This window comes from Manihot esculenta, chromosome 11 (assembly GCF_001659605.2).
Source record: "Manihot esculenta cultivar AM560-2 chromosome 11, M.esculenta_v8, whole genome shotgun sequence".
In the NCBI taxonomy this organism is placed as follows: domain Eukaryota; kingdom Viridiplantae; phylum Streptophyta; class Magnoliopsida; order Malpighiales; family Euphorbiaceae; genus Manihot; species Manihot esculenta.
Window position 1 is genome coordinate 1,258,976 of NC_035171.2, and position 22,204 is coordinate 1,281,179.

A 22,204-nucleotide genomic window follows, 5' to 3' on the forward strand; every position below is an offset into this window, starting at 1 on the left:
TAAAAGGATTGTATTATTTATTTATTTATTATCCAAATAATATGATAGAAAAAAAAATAATTTATCAAATAATAAAGTGTTAGACAGTGAATATTTTATATTTTATTATTATTGCAGTCATGTAATGCAACTTTTTATTACTAGTAAACATAATGAAACGACAGCGTTTATTTGTAGGTAGTAAAAGCAAGATTGATTTTGTAATCATCGAATGACTATAAGCAGAACTACAAGGTTCTATTCTACCATAAAAGGAGGACTCTATTAATAGCGTAATTCGCGTTTAAATATAAAATTAAGCAGTGTCACCACAAAATCGATCACCGGAATCTCTATTTGAGAAGCATCCAATTCCTTCCCCTAAAAGTTTCCGAGAAAGTGACGCCCGTTTTTACCATTTTAGACACATTAAACCCCCCAAATTCCAAACAGATAGCCTCCGATGTGGTGGAGATCAGCCTCTTTCATTCTTGACAAACAACAAAACGACACCGCACAACCCAACCCGGACACCCTCACTCTCTCTTCTCCACCTCTCTCCATGGCCGATACTCTCCACAACCCTAACCCTAATAGTAATAATATTTCCGCTTATTATCAGACTCGTGCGGCCCACCATGGCGTCGTTACTAGCGACTGGCTCGCCCAGGCGCAGGCCGCCGTCGGCGGCCATCCTGATGATGTCTTGCCGCCGGAATCGGATGTCAAAGTCGCTGGAAAGCCGTTTAGTGTCATCGATGAGTTTAATAACTGGAGGAAGCAACCGGACTTGGCGGAGGCTGTTGCAGCGATTAGGGCGCTGGCAGCTGTAATTAGGAATAGTGAGGCGACTACAATGATGGAGCTTGAAATCGAGCTCAAAAAGGCCTCGGATTCGCTCAAAGTGAGTTGTCTATTATTTTTTATCTTTTTCCCCTTCGTTAGTGCGATTGTTTTGGAGGTTTTATTATGTTTGGAATGCAATGTGTCATTAGAACTGAATTTTGGATTATGTTTTCATTTTTGCCAATTTTTAGTGAGAATTCTGACGGTTGGTCTTGGAAGGAATGAGTGAATAGTGTACTACAGATAATCTGTGGATCACTGAAATTGCTACATATGATGTTTATGGTACATAATCACAATTATTCTATTGTTGAAGCCTGAGTTTTCCAACAATTTCTTGGAGGTTTCAGAAAACATTATTTACTTTGATTAGTATTGCCTCTTTTTGTTAGTTACTGTTAAAAGAAGTATTGTGAACTGTGGTTAACCCCTACGTGTGCTGTCCAGTCGTGGGACACAACCTCTATCTCGCTGACGGCAGGATGTGATCTGTTTATGCGGTATGTAACCAGAACTTCTGCCTTGGAATATGAGGACTTCAATTCAGCTAAATCTCGTCTGATTGAACGTGCAGAGAAGTTTGGAGAGATATCTAATAAGGTAGTTTAGCTAATTATAGCTCCACAAAACATTTATTTGGTTACTCAGTAATTTGTTCATATAATTCCAATGAGTAGTCTCGAAAAAAGTATTTGTTGTTTTGTGTTGCAGGCACGCAGAATCATTGCTATGCTTAGTCAAGATTTTATTTTTGATGGCTGCACTATTTTGGTGCACGGTTTCTCCAGAGTTGTGTTGGAAATCCTGAAGACAGCAGCTCAGAATAAGAAACTTTTTCGAGTTTTCTGCACAGGTTTTGTTTCCGAACACCCTATTATCTATTTATCTGTTTGGCATCACATTGAAAACTATTTTCTGGAAAAGTATCTCAGAAACTGTTTGATACTTTTCCAAAAAACATTTTAGCTGTTTTAGATTTTTTATTGGTTTCAATCAATATATTTTAGAGGGTGTTGTCAACCAAAAACTTTAGCATCGATGCGGAACAGATCCTCTGTTATTATGTCCGAGCGAATTACAAATTATGCATAATGTAAACTTGAGTTCTGATTATTTTTTGAATTATGTGCATGGGCTTTCACCTCCTTTATTACTTTATGTTCTTTGATTACCTATTGTATTTTGTCTATAGTCAGCACAAGTTTTAGCTGTTTATACTGCATTTTGTCTTTCTAACATTTGAGTCATGAGAAGAAATAGGAGGAAGAGAATTTTTTTTTCATCTCATTAACAGTTCACTCGCTCTCTCTCTCTCTCACTCATAACTTTTTCACATCTCTCATGCTTCTGAAATGCAGAGGGAAGGCCTGACAGGACAGGATTAAGGTTGTCCAATGAGCTGGCCAAGCTTGATGTTCCTGTGAAACTCCTAATAGACTCTGCTGTGGCGTATTCTATGGATGAAGTGGACATGGTATTTGTTGGAGCAGATGGAGTTGTTGAAAGTGGAGGTATAATCAACATGATGGGAACGTACCAAATTGCACTGGTGGCACATAGCATGAACAAACCTGTGTATGTAGCTGCTGAAAGCTACAAGGTATGCTGAAATTTGTATACTTTAGGATGGAAAGTTTCATCCTCAGGGTTTGTTTGTTCATAGCAAATATTTCCAGGAAAAAAGCATTTTTTGATATTTAGGACATTCAAGAAAATTAGTCAAATGGAAAATATTTTATTGGTCAACGGAAAAATAAAGTTTTTTTTTTTAAAAAGAAAAACAGACTTCCTTTTTTAAAAAAAGAGAAAGTTATTTTCTATATTACCAAACAATGCAAAATAAACCATTTCCTTGGAAAACAATCTTTGCAAAATATTTTCCATGAAATAAGTAGAGCCTTAGTTAGCTCGATTTTTTTTCCCTTTTTCTTCTCAGTTTGTGAATAGTTACATATTTTAATTCTCTGCTTTGCAGTTTGCTCGTCTTTATCCCTTAGACCAGAAAGACATGGCTCCTGCTTTACGGCCCATTGATTTTGGAGTACCTATCCCTTCAAAGGTGGAGGTTGAAACATCTGCCAGAGATTATACACCTCCTCAATACCTGACATTGCTTTTTACTGATCTAGGTGTACTCACTCCATCTGTAGTCAGTGATGAGCTGATTCAGCTGTACTTATAGTCATGTTTATTTTTTTTTTATTTTTGTGGTAAGAAACTTATCACTGCACTAGTTTAAGACATTATACAAATAGTTATGCATCTTATCTCTTGGCAATTTTGACTTGCATAAACTTTCATCTTGAATGTAATACTGCTCAATTGTATCATACAGAAGATTGTGGTTGTGTTCTTTAATTCTATAAATAGGTAGTTGATGTCTTTTATTTGAAATTTTATCACATTAAAGGATGCAATGGCGGCATGTGGGTAGACAAGGGATATGCACAAAACCTGGATTAAATAGTGAGGTTTTTGTAGTGCTTATGTGGCATGTTCTTGGTTAATGTCTGTGAAGAAAGGTGGAGCTATTTGGGTACTATACATATTGGAGCAGCAGATGTTGCTGAATAAACTCTGGGAACTGGGACTTTTTTGGTTCAGTTGGTTTAGTATAACCAAACCAATTGTATATGAAAATGAGAAGGAAAGCCATGACGAAAGAGCAAATTTTATTTGATTGATTATATAGGATAAGGGAAAACAAGCCGACTGGACAATAGAATAGGAGTCGTTTCCCTCTTTCGAAACCCAGTAGAGACATGGAATTGGTTTAGAACTTGTGTTTCTTAGGGAGGAATTTGTCTCTGAGGTCTGCAACATCAATCTGGCCAAAATGAGTCTCAGGAATCCAGTTGCCAGTCTTTGGATCTCTCATCCAAAACGTCTCTTCCTTCACCTTATTCTCAGACAGATCTTTTGGCTTTCTCATCACTGATACCGCTGGCTGCATGCTCAGCTTTTCTGCTCCAACTTTATACGATCGTCTACTGCAATATATTCAAATATTATGGATTGGTCATCATCAAAGCACATTTTATACCTCACAGGAATAACTATTGAAATAAACAGAAGCAAATTCACCTGAGAAGTATAAAGTTCCTGAGTTGAAGCTTGTCCATGGTTAAGGGAAAGAAAGGAAAATATATGGAGGATTAGGAAAACAAGTGTTTAGGGTTAGTTTATTCTGCGTAAGAGCATTGAACGAAGCATTTGCTTTATAGGCGTTAGAAGAAGAGTCCCAGTTGGAGATTTTTAAGTTTTGGAATATTTGTAAATTCTTGTTATGGAAAGATAATTCCTAATTAAAATTCAAAAAATTCCACCAATTCTCTGATACCTATAATCAGTTGGAATTCTAAATAACGTGGTGGTATCTGTGAACCACATGTTAATTAGTTGAGGATGTTCCACCGAGTTGTAGAGCTTATAATAATAATAATAGGACTAAGCCAATTAATAAAAATGAAATTTTCTTTCTTATCAATCAGAATTTGGTTTCTTTAGATTATTTCAGTAGGGGAGTATTTTAAAATTATTTATTATGAACTCATTTTTTATGTGCAAATAATATAAGAATATAAATATGATTAGAAGAATATTTAGAAGGGTTAATTATGATGAAAATGGGATGTCTAATTAGGAAAATAAAAATGCATTATGACTATAGAAAGAGATTATTCAAAAAGGCCCCAAACACTCCTGAGGGTCAAGATTCTGGATAACCACATCAAGATCGCTACCTAATTATTCCTAATGCAAATTGCAAAAAAGCCCATTTATTCTCTTAAGACGTTTTGATCCACGTCTTTCGCTTTAACTTTTTTTTTTTTTTTCCCCTTGAAAAAAATTTAAAAAAACAACCTGTGTAGCAATTTTTTCACATTTTAAAAAAAATGTAATTAATAATTGAGTATGATTTATTGCAAAACAGCTTAAAAAGGTGTTATTGTAATCTTGGTGTTGCGTCTTTATAATGGAAAAGACATGTTCTGAGTTGATACTGACTGAGCATGGAATTTGCACATCTATCAAATTCTTTATATATGTTTTCCAACAACTTTGCAACTAAAATAAGAATTACTATTAAGGGTATTTTAAAAATAATAATATTTTTCTTGGAAAGCATAATACCCAATATATTCTAAATAAATATGAAACCCATGGATTAAGGTATAGATGATGAAATCTTGAAGTTGAAGCTGCAAAGCATATCTTTAATTCCTAAAAATCTGTCAAGCGGGCAAAGGCATACAGGAGAAACATCAGAACATGGAGATGTTATTACTGATGTGTCTCTGGCTATTTGACCTTTGCTTCAATTACCATCTGCATGCCAAAGTATTTGCATATATCAAAATAAATATATTCTTTTGATTAAGAATTCAATTTAGGATATTTAAGATAATATTTATTCTGTTTAATAAAAACCATCTTAAATAGATTAAGAAAATGTACATAAATTATATTTAATATTTGTTAATCAATCACCGATACATCAAAATGAAATAACTTATATTATCAAATTATTCAAAGAATTAATAATCTATTTTTTATACATATTAAATAAGAGTATAATAGAGAATTAAACGTTATTTAAAAATTATAATTTAAGATGAATATTTATATAAAAAAATAAACCTATTTTGATAAGAGACCTCGTATCTAGTTAACAACTGAAATTAGCGACCAATTAATTATTTAATCACACACAAGGATGAGAGAGATAAAGGGGCCAAAACTACAATAAGCACGTGGAAAAATGAATAATTTTATATTAGGAATTATTTTTTTTTGAAAGAATTAAGAAAATCATTGTTTTCATGATTTTCCCGTTTCACTTTGGTCCATAAATTTAAATTTATTTTTAATAGTAAAATTTTCACATCTTATATTTAAAATATTTTTTATCTTCTATTAAATCAAAATTTTAATTTTTATAAATAAAATAAAATATTTTATTCCTTAATAGTTCGACTCGATTAAGGGTAGAATAATATCTATAATTATAAAAAAATATATAAATTAATTTAATTATAATTTACATATTATTTTTATATTTAAATTCATCTCATAAAAAGTAGCATATACACTCAAAAAATATAAACACGCTAGTTTAATAAAATCAAATGGAATAAATATTTAAAATATTCTATGTATATATTTTCATCTCTATTTAAAAAAAATAAATAAATAAAGATTTTTTAGTCTCTGTGTGTGTGGAGCCAGGATATGATTCTATATATCCATCACTTTTGCTTCACTCAATTCTAATATTTTCACTGATTTTCTTCTTTCTTCTCTTCTCCTTCTTTTCTCTGCAATGTTAACGAAAATCAAGAATTCCCTTCAAATGCCTGGAGGTTTCTCTCAGGATTCCAAGTCAACTTATGCAACCTCAAACAAGGAATCAATGGTTGTTGGGTTGCAAACCCTTGTGCAGATATCTTCAGAAGCAACATCCAAATCCAATGTTGTCTTAAAATCTGCATTGAAAAAAGTAAATCATCACCTTCCAGCAGCTGCTTCTGCCACCACCTTTGAGTCTTGCTACCTCAAATCTTGTTTCTTATGCAACAAGAACTTGAGCCTAGACAAAGACATCTACATGTATAGGTATTTAATCTTTCAATTTTCTGATGAGATGTATCTTGAAAACACTTGGTATTTTAGTTTAGTTCTTTGATGGGATATTGATAGAGATTATTTTGGTTTTGAATTAATTATAGGGGTGATCAAGGGTTTTGTAGCGTAGAATGCAGAAGCAGGCAGATTGTTTTGGATGAAATGAGAGAACTGGAAACATCTACCAAGAAAATAAGAAAATCTCAGAGGCACTGTAGCGCTGCAGGCCGCCATGAGACTCGCCAAATCCTGGAGGATCTTCGCCGGCGACATAAGCATGTTACTCAGCAGAAGCATGGGGCAATAGTTTCATAGTTAATACAGTGTTTTGTTTGCCTTATTTTTCCTTTTCTTCTTGGTCTGAACCAAAGAGGTATTCAAAGAGATAATGTAAAGCACAAGAGAAAGTGACATGGTGGAGATATTTATTATTATTATTATTATGAGTTGGATATATCTGTATATTTAACAACAGATAAAAAGATGATCTCTAAAGCAACGTTTCATGTTTTTCTTTCCAATTCCAAATGAAAATTAAATATTTTTTTTCCCATCATTATCTTTCTTGTCTGTTACAATAAACGCCAAGATAGGATGAATTGTCTTAGTTGGATGCACAAATGAACTTCTTTTCTAGATATTTTGCTCTTGCTTTATCTTAATCTCTTTTTTCTTTGACACACTATAGCCTCATTTCAATGGTCCAGCACATAGCTAGGATTCATCATGCTAGTCTTTTGCATGGAATCCATTTATCATAATGAAACAATTTTAAACGAGAAAAACCCACCTCTCTCCATTTTTTTTATATAAATAAAGATTATATAAGAAGAGACATAAAGCAAATTATAGCAGAATTATAAATAAAAATAAATTAAAAATTACCCCTTACATGAAGCCATTATAGAAGCTTGCACTCCAAAAATTAAAGGAACTCATTGTTGAAACCAGCACCATAAGTAGTAGTAGAACTGTTCCGAACTCCATTATGATCAATAAACTGGTTAATCGTGCTCGACTCACCCACAGCATTTTGTGCAGCCTGATCCTCAATCCTCGCCATTGCGTTCTTTTTCAACTCTTCCAAAGACTCCTTAAAACCTTCAACCTCTTCCTTCTCCATGTTATCGATCGCTAAATCCCACCAGAATTCACCCTTCTTCACGTTATTGTTCCTTTTTAACCATCTTTAAAGTTCTTTTCATCTCTTCCAACCGTCTAAGAGATTTCTCATAGTCTTGCTCTTGCAAAGTCTGAGTTAGAGTACCGCCATTGCTGCCGCTTTCCAGCACGCAAGAGTTGTCGTCACCCTCTTCTGTTTCAGCAAGATACTGATCAAGAACCTTCTCCACATTAGGGTTGCCATAAGAAAACACTTTCCCATGTTCTGAGAAAAGAATCACAGCTACGTCCGCCCCACATAAGGTAGATAACTCGGTGGCTTTCTTGAAAATCCCATTCTTACGTTTGGAAAACGTAACGTACCGACTGTTTTCTTTCTCCACTTTCTTGATCTCAATCTTCTGGCGGCCTCTGGTTCTCTTGAGCGGCCGTTGGTCAGTTGTTGCATCCATAGCAGTCAAGATTATGTAAGAAAAGGGACAGCGTTTAGGTTTAAGGTAATTTTGAAGTCGTATTTATAGATAGAAAGAAAAAAAACTTTTCTATTGTTGGAGTCGTTGGATATCATCCACGTCATAAATATTAGAGATCAACGGTTGTGATTTCATGCTACAATTCAGGTATTAGCTTCTCAAACAGTACTTGTCCCTCGATTACGGGACAATTAACGCCCAAAAACCTTTCCCTCAATTAACGCCCAAAAATTAATTTAGAAGATAGAAAATATAATTTAGCATAGAGATAAAAGCAGAATGTGGGATATGTGATTTTCTTTTTACTCAATAAAATTTGTTATGTCTCTTTTTTTATTTATTTTATAAGCAGTCCGGTTTGGGCTTTATCAATCCAAAGAAAAAGAAATTGCAGTAACTGATGAACTGCATAGGGACCATATCGCCAGCCCAATTGGAAAGGTGTGGCAGCTGGATTTTATCCAACAGGGAGCAAGAATTTCAATGAAGCCTCTGTACTGCAACATGCCTGGCCCATTCATGCCACTGCCATGAACTGAATATTGCCTTCTGACCACAGAATGTGCTGTGTACTCACAAACAAATGGACCCATTTGCGTAAATAACTTTGAGTCAATTCCTTATTGAGCATGGTGTTGTTATAGTAGGAAGAAAAAGGCCAATTTCAATGGAAGAATCTATTAGTGTTGATTTCATGATTACAAACCCTTCTAGGCAACCTCAATCATTTACTATTTAATCTAGGCACTAGATTATAATGTTTCTTCATTAAAGGTAGACCATGCTCAACAGCCCATAATGCTTTAATTAGGCTTGAGATCTTTTTAATTTGATGTAAATAAAGGTAGGTTGCTAGTAAATCCCACAACCATTAGTTGGTAAAAAATTAGAATGCAATAATTGAATTAAGAGGGCTTTATTCTTTGGTATGGCAATATTATTATAATATCTATATATAGTAGGATTCTCAATTATTGCATGTGAAGTGTTGCAGCCCCAGTCTCCTCCCCTTTGGTCTTTTATTTTTCCCTTAACTTTGAAATTCAACGACTGATGGGGTCTCTTGTCTCCTCCTTTTTACTGTTTCAATCTTCTTTTATTTCTTGATTTTTTTTTATTTTTCAAACAATTGAACTTAAATTGATAGTTTTATGCATTCTGTATTGAGTATTGAGCTAAAAAGTACAAATAAACAAATTAAATTTGATATTGATTGATTTTTTTTGCAAAGGATGAAAGCAGCATCTACCTTCCCCATATAAATACTTAATGTGCTTTCCCTTTCCTACGAAATATATATAAAAAAAAAAAAATTAAACGAAATCTCAGAGGCAACTAATTTTGTCCCCACCTTTTCAATGTTTGGTTGAAAAGAAAGAAATATAGAAAATTTACCACTAGTTGACACAAACGGAGTAATCAAATACCTTCCAACACAGAGACAAAGGTCAATGTCACATGTGAAATGTCTACACGTGAGAGGAATAGAGAGAAAATATAAAATTCCAAAAGTAACTCAGTGCGCAAGTTAGTCGTTTTTGGTCATTTTCTTGTCGTTTTGATTTTTCATAATGTGATCGGCTTGCATAGAAGTTGGGTCTGCATATGATTTATGGAGGATGACTTCAGGTGTGCTTTCGTCTAATTTAAATATTATTTATTAATTAAAATTGTAATAAATATCACATATTTTAGCTGGCGTAAAGATTTTTCCATGTTTTATGTGAGTGCTTTTTTTATTAAATGAAAATTGGATTGATTTAATTAATAAACTTTTTATTTTCATAAACCTTATGAAAAGATGTAGACTTGCTTAAAGCAAAAAATAATTGTAATAAAATCCAATTTGATTAAAAATTCTAAAAATACTAATAGGACAACCCACCCAGTAGGAGATCGTAACACATGCGGGAATTGAATTGAATTCCCCGTCTCCCTCTTCCCCTCTGTCATTTGAAAGCTGCAGACAAAGCTCACTAACGCATACCTCTCTTCTTCTTCTTCAATGGCTACACTTTTTCTAATCTTCTTTCTATCTTTTATTTCTTCTTCGTCTTCTTCTTCTACAAATGACCTGCCCAGAACCTTCATTGTCAAAGTTCAGTATGATGCCAAGCCTGCTATTTTCACTCTCCACAAGCACTGGTACGACTCTTTCCTTTCCTCCCTCTCCTCCTCCGAAACCACGTCTTCTTCTTCGCTTCCTGCTGATTCCCGCGTTATCCATGCTTACGACACTGTTTTCCATGGCTTTTCTGCCAAGCTTTCTCCCACTGAGGCGCTTAAGCTCCAGACCCTCCCCCATGTCATTGCCGTTATCCCTGAACGTGTCAGGCACGTGCAAACCACGCGCTCCCCTGAGTTTCTTGGCCTCAAGACAACCAATAGTGCTGGGCTGCTTAAAGAATCAGACTTTGGATCGGATCTCGTCATTGGGGTTATCGACACAGGAATCTGGCCGGAGCGCCAAAGCTTCAACGACAGGGACTTGGGTCCTGTTCCAGCAAAATGGAAAGGGCTGTGTATGAGTGGTAAAGACTTTAGTCCAGCTTCTTGTAACAGAAAGCTTATAGGAGCTCGCTTCTTCTGCAACGGCTACGAGGCCACCAACGGCAAGATGAACGAGTCGATGGAGTACCGATCTCCGCGGGACTCCGATGGCCATGGAACCCACACTGCTTCCATAGCCGCCGGTCGTTACGTGTTCCCTGCTTCGACTCTCGGCTACGCCAAGGGTGTTGCTGCAGGGATGGCACCGAAAGCTCGGCTTGCCGTTTACAAAGTATGCTGGATTGCTGGATGTTACGACTCCGATATTCTCGCAGCCTTTGATGCTGCTGTAAATGATGGAGTCGATGTTATTTCGCTGAGTGTGGGTGGCGTTGTAGTTCCCTATTATTTGGATGCAATTGCTATTGGTGCATTCGGAGCTGTAGATCGCGGTGTCTTTGTCTCTGCCTCTGCTGGTAATGGCGGCCCTGGTGGACTTACAGTCACCAACGTTGCTCCATGGGTTGCCACCGTTGGTGCTGGAACTCTTGACAGGGATTTTCCAGCTGATGTGAAGCTTGGAAATGGAAAGGTGATTCCTGGTGTGAGTGTTTATGGCGGGCCAGGTTTGGCTCCAGGGAAGATGTATCCTCTCATTTACGCCGGTAGTGAAGGAACTGGAGATGGTTACTCAAGTTCTTTATGTTTGGAGGGTTCTCTAGATCCCAAGCTTGTTAAAGACAAAATTGTATTGTGTGATAGAGGGATCAATTCCAGAGCTGCCAAGGGTGATGTTGTGAAGAAAGCAGGGGGTGCAGGAATGATCTTAGCTAATGGGGTTTTTGATGGTGAAGGTTTGGTTGCCGATTGCCATGTGTTGCCTGCTACTTCAGTGGGTGCATCTGCCGGTGACGAGATTAGAAGGTATATTTCTAAGGCGTCTAAATCAAAGTCACCACCTACTGCTACTATCGTTTTTAAGGGCACGAGACTCGGTGTTAGGCCAGCACCAGTTGTTGCTTCATTTTCGGCTAGAGGTCCTAATCCTGAGTCTCCTGAAATTTTGAAACCTGATGTTATTGCTCCTGGTTTGAACATTCTTGCTGCTTGGCCTGATAAAGTTGGGCCATCTGGTGTTCCTACTGATAACAGAAGAACTGAGTTTAACATTCTTTCTGGTACTTCTATGGCTTGTCCACATGTTTCTGGGTTAGCCGCCTTGTTAAAGGCTGCACACCCAGATTGGAGTCCAGCAGCAATAAAATCAGCATTGATGACAACTGCTTATACAGTTGATAATCGCGGAGAAATAATGCTTGATGAATCCACAGGGAATACTTCAACTGTGATGGATTTTGGTGCTGGTCATGTTCATCCACAGAAGGCTATTGATCCTGGGTTAATCTATGATATGTCAACATTTGATTATGTGGATTTTCTATGCAATTCAAATTACACAGTTAACAACATCCAAATTGTGACAAGGAAGACTGCAGATTGCAGTGGAGCAAAAAGGGCAGGCCATGCAGGGAACTTGAACTACCCTTCAATGTCTGCTGTGTTTCAACAATATGGGGAGCATAATATGTCCACTCATTTTATTAGGACAGTGACTAATGTTGGGGATCCAAATTCTGTGTACAAAGTTACAATTAATCCACCCAGTGGGATTCTGGTGACAGTGCAACCAGAGAAGCTTGTGTTCAGAAGGGTGGGACAGAAATTGAGCTTCCTTGTTAGAGCAGAAACCATGGCAGTGAAGCTTCCACCTGGGGGCTCAAGCCAGAAGAGTGGTTCTATAATTTGGTCAGATGGGAAGCGCACTGTCTCCAGCCCTTTAGTCGTGACATTGCAGCAACCTCTTTAGGTTAGGAATTTTTTGCTGTATTTTCTATTATAGGTTTTTATATATTATCTGTTTATGTATAAAGGGAATGCATGAGGCGTTTTCTATATCAGAAAGCGAATGGAGTTGGGATTTCTATGCAGATTGAATTAATGTACAATTTCCTAGCAATAGAATCTTCAACTAATTCCAATTTTCTGTCTACTGCATGTGGGAAGGATTAGCATCAATTGTGATTGTTTATTAATCTGTTAAATATGCAAGGAAGTGTAATCATTAAATAATGACAATGATTAGGACAAAAATCATGTGGGGGATGTTTTTCTTGAAGTTATAAATGGCCTAAGTTGCTGTTGTCTTGTATTTAGCGCCCCGTGTGCTGCTTTTTGATCAGAGAGCTGCATATTCAGGTAAAACTAAACTATTGCAGCAAATCCATCCTCAGGATTCTTTTATTATTTGATTATATTATTATCAAATCAATATTAGAGTTTCGTTATGCTTAAAGTTTAGCTTCTTCATTTGGCTCTGACGGTGAATCGAACAAGAAACCTCGCTGCCGTGGAAAAATGGTATTGGGTTGTTAGCCATTGCTGTCTGCTGAATCGAAGAGGTGGATTTTGAGGGTTTTTGCAGTTTCTAAATGGGAAAAAAAAAAAAAAAAATCTAATAGTCCGGACTTTTGATTTGACCATCTCTGAATTTGCCAATGCCATAGCCCATAATCCACAGGCAAGAAGCCGAGAACAAGAGGACAACATGGCAATAATAACATTAGGAAAAGCAGGCTTCTAGGGTTACACAAGCAACTGCCAACCCAATAATTATCTCAAGTTAGTTTTAAGTTTTAACAACGACGTTTGAGGCCCAGTAGAAAGAACCCATTTTTTATGGGTCTGTTCCCAACAATTCATCTTACCCAGATAATATAATTCATTGAGATTAGTAAATTAGAGGTTAATGAATTTGATTGACATATGTAGCTGTTAAATTTGGCCTCATCTTACTATATTTCAAATCGAAAATGACATGGGCAATTGATGATTCATTTCCTGTCTGATTTGATTTGATCTCTGAAGCTTGTAAGGAGATTCTGGATGGTCCTAGATTGGAATTCAGAGCACCTTGCTCAAACTTTTATCTAATTTTTATTTTTATTTTTAATTAATTAAATTATGAGTAAAATTTACTATCTCAGCTTTAGCAAAGTTCGTGGTTAACATAAATATCATACTTTTGCTTTTAAGGTGGTGAAGCAGAACATGTCAATTAGGTCGGCAACGTTGTCTGTTCTTGTGCAAAAAGATAAGAAATGCTGTCTCTTTCCGATGCTAATCATGTGATTTCTCCTAACTTCCTTTTAATATAATTAATGATATTATCAAAACTGCCCTTTTAATTTTGCCTGTACATATATCAGATTATATATATATATATGTATGAAAACAAATATTTTTTTTTTTAAATTTATTTAAATATATTTATTATTAAATTAAATATGTGAATATAAAAATAAATGATAATTCATTCATAATATAATTATTTTATAAATTTTAGACGATGAAAAAATGATGTAATATTATATTTTAAAAATTTATTATTAAAATAAATAATGTCAAATAAAGAATAATAATAAATAAAATAATGTTATATTTTCTACATCAATTTTTTAATTATATTTAAAATTCACTTAAAAATAATAAGATAAAATTACATTCGAGACTACAAAATCAAATGATGGTGAGATTTTTAAAGCAATCATAGAAAATTATCATTATTTTTTTAGTTCATTTAATGTAAAATCAATTTTATATGAAAATAAATGCATTAATTATTTAATTATTATCATGTTTTTGAATCACATATGAGCTAATAATCACCGTTTGATATTTCTCAATTAAATATAAATTTTAATTTTAATTTTTAAAATAAAAATAATATTGTTTTTCATGTCTATAATTTTCAGTGATATCGATATATTGGCTACAAAATATTAACATAATATTAATTTATGATTAAAATAAAAGCACAAATTTCTATCTGAAAAATCTAAATTACATAGTACTTCTTTATAATTTAGTTCAAGAAAAGCTATTATTTAATTCATATAGATTAAGTAGTTCTTGAACATTGGTTAGTTCTTATCTTTTTATACAATTAATTATCAATTTCTCTTATAATATGCGTAAACTAAATAATTTTAATTTTAAAATTAAAAAAATTATGTAATTTTTATATAAACTGAATAATTATATTTTAAAATTATGAGATTAACTAAAGGAAATAGCATTTTATTCATAATATACTACTAATGATTTAGATAAATGGATAAATTTAATAGTTAACGAATTAAAAAGTCCGCCATTAAAATATTTAACAATTTAAAATATATATAGAATAATGAGTAGTATCGAATCGAATAAATCGAAAATTAAAATTTTAGTATTTATAAAAATTGAACCAAATTGATTTTATTAGAAATTGAATTGAATCGAACCGATATAATTCGGTTTGGTTTGTTTGGTTTTAATTTTTATTTTAATTAAAAAAATATTTTAATTTTAATATGATCTAATTTATTTATATTATTGAAAATAACATATTATTATTACTAATCGGTTCGGTTTGGTTTTTTCTATTTTTTTTATAAAAATCGAATTGAATTAAAATAATCAAAATTTTTAAAATTAAAAATCAAATCGAACCGAAATGAATAAAAAATCGAACTAAATTTTTAAATTAATTCAATTCAATCGATTTTTTCGATTTGAACCAAATACTGCTAACTCCTATTGACTAGTATTTTATTAAAAAATAAAATAATAAAAAAATTAATTAATTTTATTAAACTGAATAACTAATAATTTCTTTTTCATTTTATGAAAAATTACATTGTAAATTTTTAGAGAAATCATATAATTTGTTTATATACTATTAAAATAAATTAATCTAATTTATATTAATAAGACTAACCTTTCATTTGAAATTTAAAATTTCGTACAAATTTAATTTAATTGATTTTTATTTTTATAATTTTTTGAAGAATTCAATTACTTTTAATTTAAAAATTTTCACAATAGCAAAAATTGAAAGTTTATATAATTTTATAAAAATTTATTTAAATTCTCATATTACAAAATAAATAATGTCAAATGAGGATAAATGTCTAACACATGTTTTGATGAGTGCAGCTATAAAACATAACTAAGTGTTCCTTTTTTTTTTTGAATTGTTATTTTTTTTTAGAAAAACTAAAGTTCTCCTTTGTATTAGTTTCATTAAATACAAATATTAAAAATACTTAGCAAAAATTTAATTTAATTATTATGTTTTATTTTTTAATAAACTAATATCTCTTATAATTTTTTTATAAAACATGTTTTTATTATAAAACTAGCTATAAATAATAAATTTATTTTAATATAAAATAGTATTTTTTTAAAAATTTTTTTAAGTAGAGACGGAGTCATTGAATATTGAACAAAAAATTAAACTTACAATAACATCACAAACCACAAAGCACTTAGGACCTAAAAAAGAAAAAACAAGATAATTCAACCTAATTTTAATAGCTGCCTTTGATTTGACTTCGATACGGAAACTCATTCGAAGCAAAATAAACTTTTGAACTTTGGAATATCATTCTTCATTTGAAGATAAATATTGCCAAAAAAAACTCTAAAAATATTAATCACAAGATCATAAAGTTTTTGTAGAAATTCTTGAAAAAAGAAGGGAATATGAGTAATTCCGAAACGAGATTCGGTCTCCAAATGAATTAAATAAAAACTAAATCGAATGGCCCCAGTTTCAAACAAATAGTCTCTCTGAAAGAGTTATACTAATCCCTGGATCAAAGATATCTACAGATTGAAATAAGTGCTGGCGAAAAAGGAGATAATATATTTTTTGATGATACATATGTATCTTTCGAGATTCAGTTTCACGAGTCATTACACTAATCATTGAATCTAAACGAAAATGAAACCATAGTCAATCTGGAAGAAAAAACACCTCAAAACCAACATATAAGGAGAGAGACAAGATGATAAATTCATAACTACATAATCAGCGACAAGAAAAGGAGATAAACTCTTCGGTGAATTCATTCGCGCCTTTCGAATGGTCTATTTGCGACAAAAGTTTTACAATCACTTATAGTAAATAAGCAACCTACACTCTCACAAAAATAATCCAATGAAATTGAAATATGAGTTTTTATTGTTTAAACAGAGCTTTCAAGACCTGAATAAAAAATTCTACAAATTGAAATATCCCGTCTCAAAACTCAAAATCTCTTTGAAACCCATAAATCATTTTCATGCACACAGTAAAGAGAAACAACAACGTAAAAAAAAACAAAGGCAGTCAGAAAATAAATATTCTCCTATAAGCCTCAAGACTATATAGAAAATGCACAATAAAAAATCCCTGACGGCAAGGGGAGTGAAGATCTACGGACTGGGAGGAAAGGCTGGCCTTCCCTTATTTGGGGACAGAAAAAGGTTGATGGAGCCGTAGAGAAAAGGCCGAGAGCCAAGAAAAAAAAGGAAAAAATATATGGAAATATAGTTAAATTGACAATTTTTTTTTCAAGGGAAGTTGCACTCAGATGGACAATTAAACAATCAACGTTATTTATTTATTTTTTTAAAAAAATCAACGTTTTAAATGCATTAATTTACACAATAGCCCTTGGCTTGGCTGATTATGAAGGAAAAGGAGTGGGTCCCAAGCTAAAAAACTTTGCTTTTCTCTGTTTGTCGTTTATTGATTTAAGGCAGATCCTTCCTGGAGTAAGTGCATGAACCTTCTTTCTTTTTATTTGTTTGTTTTCATCTTGAGGCTTCTATTATTTGTTATTTTTTAAATTATTTTATTTATTCATCCTTTCATTTATTTTTCAAAATTTTAAACTGATTGTCTACAAAAAAAAATTTGAGGAAATAGTGAGTAATAACAAATCCTAAAAATCTTAAGGTATAGGTTATCGTCTATTATCATATTAGAATTGATTATCTAATGGGCAGAATTAAAGAAATTTCAGATTTCGATTTTAATTTGAATTAATTTAATAATTAAAATATTTTCATATATTTTAAAAAATGTTGATTTGAAGTAAAATGAATTAGAATTGTCGGATTCCATACCATAAATAAAGAGAAAATTTTGTCGGATTTTTTCCTTTTTTTTCTTCATGAGAAAATAAGATGCTTTTATTGAATTTTGAATCCTGGTCTGAAGTCTGAACCGGACCTTTGCCTAACGGTGACACGCTTTTTTACTAACCTCTCCACCTGACCTTTTGGGTAAATTTACATGGAATATTCTAAAAGAAAATTTACTATTTAAATTCAATTATCAAAAAAATTTTATTAATTAAACTCTTTATTTTAAAAAATACAATTAAATATTACATGGCATTTTGGTCTTTCCAGATTGCCTTTGTTCGTACACTAACTAAAACATAAATTTTTAAAGAATTATTATAAAATAAAAAGCTGAAAAGTTATTACTAACACGATATTTAATAATAATAATAATAATAAATTTAAATAGAAATAACTCCATGATTCAAATGATTTGGCAGAGAAGTAGGTTATGAGAAAGTCTGGAGTGGAATTTGTATCATGACTTTTCTTACTTAACAAAGCCTTTACGTTAGTCCTTTTCTTTAAATGATAAAACAATAAATTGTTTTTCTAATATTATTTTTGCAATCATTATTAAATAAATATTTTTAAAAATATATTAATGACTTAATTCAACATTAAAAATATATTAATATTTGCATTAATATATGAAAATGTTTTTACGAAATTAAAATTAAAATTTAATATTTGCATTTATATATGAATTATTATTACTTTTTTAAAATTCATTGATTTACCTCATCAATATAGAAATTCATAAGATTTTGATTTCAATGATATTAAAATTAGTTTTGTATTAATAAATTTGAATTATCAATTTAATATACTTATAATTTTTTATTATGTATTGCAATCGTTTTTAATAACTATAAGATTTTAATTTAAGAATGTTACTAAAATAAATAAAGAAATTCAATTAATTGAAAATCTGCATCCAAATGTAAATCAACAAATTCAAAAGGCTATTACGGTAACACGGCACTCATCAATGCATCCTGAAAGGACAAAAGGGTAATTTGACGTTCTAATTCATCATTTACTTGCAAATATAAAATCTTCTCGCAGCTCACGGCCAACTCTTACACTGTTCTCCCCAGCTGCTTACTTCCTTTCACAAATCACAATCACATCTCTCTCTCAATAGCTCAGCTTTCCACAATCGCATTTTCATCCCAGTTTCTCTCTGAAATCATTTTCATTTTCATCCCTCTGAGCGCTATCATCACCAGCTGCAGCTACAACCACCATGTGTGGCGGTGCTATCATCTCGGACTTCATCCCTCCCACCGTTGCTGGGCGATCTTCCCGCCGGTTGACGGCGGACTTTCTCTGGCCTGATCTGAAGAAACCCATTGAGAAGAAGTATTCGAAGCCGGTCGTTGTTGATCTTGACGATGATTTCGAGGCTGATTTCCAGGAGTTTAAGGATGAGTCTGATGCCGATGAGGTAGATGATGTCTTGCTTGATGTCAAGCCTTTTGCTTTCTCTGCTACTGCCTCTCCTCCTACTCGCAATCGCAGTCTTTCCAGGGGTAATGGTTTTATTAACCACCACCTTTTCATCTGCTTTTATGATATTTTTTTTTGTGGGTTTCTAATTTTAGTTCTCTATTTGTTCGAGTTCGTTGTTTCTGTTCTGCAGCTGATTCTTGTTTGGATTTTTTTATGGAGAAATTTTTAATCTTACTTGTAATGGATTTTCATTTTCTAGTTGAGTGTTTGTCTTGGATGCAAGTATTTGTCTTATATTTTTGCGTTTTCTTCCGCTCTTAACATTTCTTTTTTCGAAAAAGGTTCTTGCTTTTTCTATACATTTATTTCATTATTTGAGCAACTTGAAGTTCATGATGGGAATGATTCTCTGTTTCTTAGACGGCTCTTGTGTTACTTTAATGATCATTTTGTGGAAAAAAACACTTTCCCCCCTAATTTTCACGTGGGTATCTTTTGTTTCTATGGGTTGAGAGTTCTCACAACATTTTTATGAGATCTTTTGTCCTTGATTCAGGTTGCCATTATGGTAATATGCTTTGATCAGAAGAAAATGAGAGAAAAAAAAATGTAGGCTGCTACTTTGTCAGGCTCTTGGGTTTTAAATCTGGGATTTTATTCTTCTAAATTTACGAATCTAACTTTATCTAAAGTATTATTTCTTAATTTGACCATGATTATTTTTCAGTTGTTAGATTTTGTTTCTGTCTTGCAAATGAGCATATTTAATATCCTTTAATTTTATCTTTTTCTGCAACTTTAGTTATTCCTTGCCCTTTTAATCTCTGTTAATTTTCTTAAGATCGGTAGGAAAATTAACACAAGGGACAGATAGTCGGGCACAAATGTATCCTTTTGGGATCAAGGGGGAAAAAGAATTTTCCTTGCAATTGTTGTTGTGAAATTATAGCATATGCTATTCTATAATGATCCTTTCTGGTTTGATTGAATAGATCATTTGAATAAATAGTTTTGTTGTGAAATAATGGTATTCTGTTTGCCACTTTGTTCTTTCTGAGCATTAAAGTTCGTTTCTTTAATATGAAGTTAGTCATTTAAGCTTCAAACCTTAGCAGTTAATGTTATTTGTCGGCCATAAATTTGCTATTGCACAAACATAATAATTCTGTGAAATGCTTCTGGCAACGATGAGATCAATTTGCTGTTTTGAAAAATGGATAGTCTTGGTAGACTACAAGTTATGCTTCAACCATATAATCCATGGTGCCTTCCAATTGCATATCGTCTAAGACTGTGTTCTCAAGTGGTTTCATGAAAGGAAAAGTGGCATATTACATGTGTTTATCTCTTGTGTACTGATATTCTTCTTTCCTTGTTAATTTTTTGCCAGATGCTTGTTTTTTTTATTTGTGAGCCTAAGATTTTTTTAGAATGTTGCTTAACATATATTTCCCTCTTTTATGATGTGATAAGATTTTCTAAGCTTGGCATTATTGCACCCTTTTTTGTGCCTTAAAATTGTTATTTGTGTAATATCTCTAGCTTTGTGATTTAGGCTCTACAGCTGTAAAGTCTGTGGAATTCAATGGGCAAGCTGAAAAATCTGCAAAGAGAAAGAGAAAGAACCAGTATAGAGGAATCCGGCAGCGCCCATGGGGAAAATGGGCTGCTGAGATTCGTGACCCTGGGAAAGGAGTACGAGTTTGGCTAGGAACATTCAATACTGCTGAAGAAGCTGCAAGGGCATATGATGCTGAGGCACGAAGAATTCGTGGCAAGAAAGCTAAAGTGAACTTTCCTGATGAAGCTCCACGTGCTTCACCTAAGCGTACAGTTAAGGCAATCCCTCGGAAACCACTTGCTAAGGCAAACTTGGCTCAGAATTTGAGTTACTTGGACAATACAGAACCGGACTACTTCAATACTTTGGGCTCTGTTGATGAGAAACCACTAGTGGGCCAGTTTGGTTTGATGGACTCTTTTCCTGCGAATGTAGATGGTGCAAACAAATCTATTTCTCCATGTGATAGTGTCCCCATGTATTTCAATTCTGACCAGGGGAGTAACTCACTTGACTGTTCCGACTTTGGATGGGGAGAGCAGGCCTCAAAGACTCCTGAAATCTCTTCTGTTCTTTCTGGAACAGAAATTGATGAATCTCTGTTTATGGAGGATGCCAATCCTAAAAAGAAGATAAAGGCCGACTCTGAAATTCTGGTGCCAGTAGAAGAAAACAATGGAAAATCTCCGTCTGAAGAGCTGTTGGCTTTTCAGAACCAGATGAACTTTCAGATGCCATATCTCGAGGGAAGTTGGGAGGCCTCATTAGACAACTTCCTTAATGGAGACTCGACTCAGGATGGTGGAAATCCAATGGATCTGTGGAGCTTTGATGACCTCCCTAATTTAGTTGGAGGACCTTATTGAGCAAACTATTATCTGCCTGTTAGCTTCTGTAAATAAGGCTACATGTTAGTAAGTTGGATAATTTCTGTTAGCCTCAAAATTGCTTGATTGTGTTCTCTTTACATTGATCAAAAGCTTGAAGGTTTTGTCATATTAGCTCTCTAATATAATTTTTGTTTGCTGTGTAGGGATGGTTGTGTCTGATACAATGGTAAGAGCACACCTGGACATGCTTAAATCCTATGTGGGTTCTAAGGAGCTTTTGGTGCAACAGTAGTAAATAGGTATTTTAGGTTCTCCTTATTACATTTTGAGACATTTGGAACTTTTAATGACTGTAATTGTCATTTGTATGTGTGATTTGTGTTGAAAACTGGAACCATATAAATTTTCAAGTTTGCTTTTGTTGTTTTCTGCTGTGGTCTTGGGTTTTTACATGAGGCCATCATTTTTGAATCTGTGCTTCGCTCCCTTTCAAGCCCTGGCTTCCCCAATTGCCATAAGAAGTGGTGTCAAGAAAAATTTTAATTAGGTAGTATAAAAAAATAATTTGTAAATGACTGATAAATTTTTTTGAACAATTGTTTTTTGTCCTCCAACCACCATAGCTTTGCACGTGGGACGAGTGCAGCTGCGATGATAACAAGGAGGAAAGTCAAGGGTGAGGGCGGTGGACTTCTCATAATGTCATGTGAGCTCGTACGTCCACCTCCAATGTTTAGGGCGAGTAGCTCCAAAATTAAGGTGAAGCAAAGGAGAGATCTGGGAGCGGGTCCCTTCCTTTTAATATTTTGGGGATCATAATTATAGGA

General features: G+C 33.3%; 5 protein-coding genes and 1 pseudogene across 6 annotated transcripts; 4 read left to right on the forward strand and 2 right to left on the reverse strand.

Annotated features, from left to right (window-relative positions):
* The first annotated feature begins 266 nt into the window (after window positions 1-266).
* On the forward strand, window positions 267-3,177 carry LOC110627074 (translation initiation factor eIF-2B subunit alpha). The gene is made up of 5 exons (XM_021773308.2): window positions 267-883; window positions 1,273-1,425; window positions 1,537-1,678; window positions 2,184-2,425; window positions 2,801-3,177. Exons 1-5 carry the CDS (start codon window positions 443-445, stop codon window positions 3,005-3,007), a joined length of 1,185 nt encoding a protein of 394 aa, XP_021629000.1. The 5' UTR covers window positions 267-442; the 3' UTR covers window positions 3,008-3,177.
* On the reverse strand, window positions 3,028-4,018 carry LOC110627075. Its single transcript, XM_021773309.2, has 2 exons — window positions 3,910-4,018; window positions 3,028-3,815 (listed from the first exon to the last, which is right to left on the reverse strand). Exons 1-2 carry the CDS (start codon window positions 3,945-3,947, stop codon window positions 3,599-3,601), a joined length of 255 nt encoding a protein of 84 aa, XP_021629001.1. The 5' UTR covers window positions 3,948-4,018; the 3' UTR covers window positions 3,028-3,598.
* Window positions 4,019-6,085: 2,067 nt separating this feature from the next.
* LOC110626217 (FCS-Like Zinc finger 17) lies at window positions 6,086-6,956 on the forward strand. The gene is made up of 2 exons (XM_021771999.2): window positions 6,086-6,441; window positions 6,555-6,956. The coding sequence occupies exons 1-2, from the start codon at window positions 6,149-6,151 to the stop codon at window positions 6,763-6,765; spliced, it is 504 nt and encodes a 167-aa protein (XP_021627691.1). The 5' UTR covers window positions 6,086-6,148; the 3' UTR covers window positions 6,766-6,956.
* A 343-nt stretch (window positions 6,957-7,299) lies between these two features.
* On the reverse strand, window positions 7,300-8,046 carry LOC110626216 (annotated as a pseudogene).
* A 1,882-nt stretch (window positions 8,047-9,928) lies between these two features.
* On the forward strand, window positions 9,929-12,574 carry LOC110626773 (subtilisin-like protease SBT1.5). The gene has a single exon (XM_021772849.2). It carries the CDS (start codon window positions 10,051-10,053, stop codon window positions 12,400-12,402), a length of 2,352 nt encoding a protein of 783 aa, XP_021628541.1. The 5' UTR covers window positions 9,929-10,050; the 3' UTR covers window positions 12,403-12,574.
* A 6,034-nt stretch (window positions 12,575-18,608) lies between these two features.
* Window positions 18,609-21,806, forward strand: LOC110626587 (ethylene-responsive transcription factor RAP2-12). 2 transcript variants are annotated; one of them, XM_021772588.2, is made up of 3 exons: window positions 18,609-19,066; window positions 20,542-21,461; window positions 21,581-21,806. In XM_021772588.2, exons 1-2 carry the CDS (start codon window positions 18,781-18,783, stop codon window positions 21,411-21,413), a joined length of 1,158 nt encoding a protein of 385 aa, XP_021628280.1. In that variant the 5' UTR covers window positions 18,609-18,780; the 3' UTR covers window positions 21,414-21,461; window positions 21,581-21,806. The 2 variants fall into 2 exon arrangements, with proteins under 2 accessions (XP_021628280.1, XP_021628281.1); XM_021772589.2 differs by having other exon boundaries at window positions 18,610-19,066; window positions 20,542-21,457.
* Window positions 21,807-22,204: the final 398 nt, after the last annotated feature.

Coding starts and splice junctions, on each gene's coding strand:
- LOC110627075 (XM_021773309.2), bottom strand. CDS start 3,947: ATGGACAAGCTTCAACTCAGGAACTTTATACTTCTCAG. Junction 3,816..3,909: donor AGGAACTTTATACTTCTCAG/GTGAATTTGCTT, acceptor AATATATTGCAG/TAGACGATCGTATAAAGTTG.
- LOC110626773 (XM_021772849.2), top strand. CDS start 10,051: ATGGCTACACTTTTTCTAATCTTCTTTCTATCTTTTATTTCTTCTTCG.
- LOC110627074 (XM_021773308.2), top strand. CDS start 443: ATGTGGTGGAGATCAGCCTCTTTCATTCTTGACAAACAACAAAACGAC. Junction 1,426..1,536: donor TTGGAGAGATATCTAATAAG/GTAGTTTAGCTA, acceptor TTTGTGTTGCAG/GCACGCAGAATCATTGCTAT. Junction 2,426..2,800: donor TAGCTGCTGAAAGCTACAAG/GTATGCTGAAAT, acceptor TCTGCTTTGCAG/TTTGCTCGTCTTTATCCCTT.
- LOC110626587 (XM_021772588.2), top strand. CDS start 18,781: ATGTGTGGCGGTGCTATCATCTCGGACTTCATCCCTCCCACCGTTGCT. Junction 19,067..20,541: donor CAATCGCAGTCTTTCCAGGG/GTAATGGTTTTA, acceptor TTTGTGATTTAG/GCTCTACAGCTGTAAAGTCT.
- LOC110626217 (XM_021771999.2), top strand. CDS start 6,149: ATGTTAACGAAAATCAAGAATTCCCTTCAAATGCCTGGAGGTTTCTCT. Junction 6,442..6,554: donor AAAGACATCTACATGTATAG/GTATTTAATCTT, acceptor AATTAATTATAG/GGGTGATCAAGGGTTTTGTA.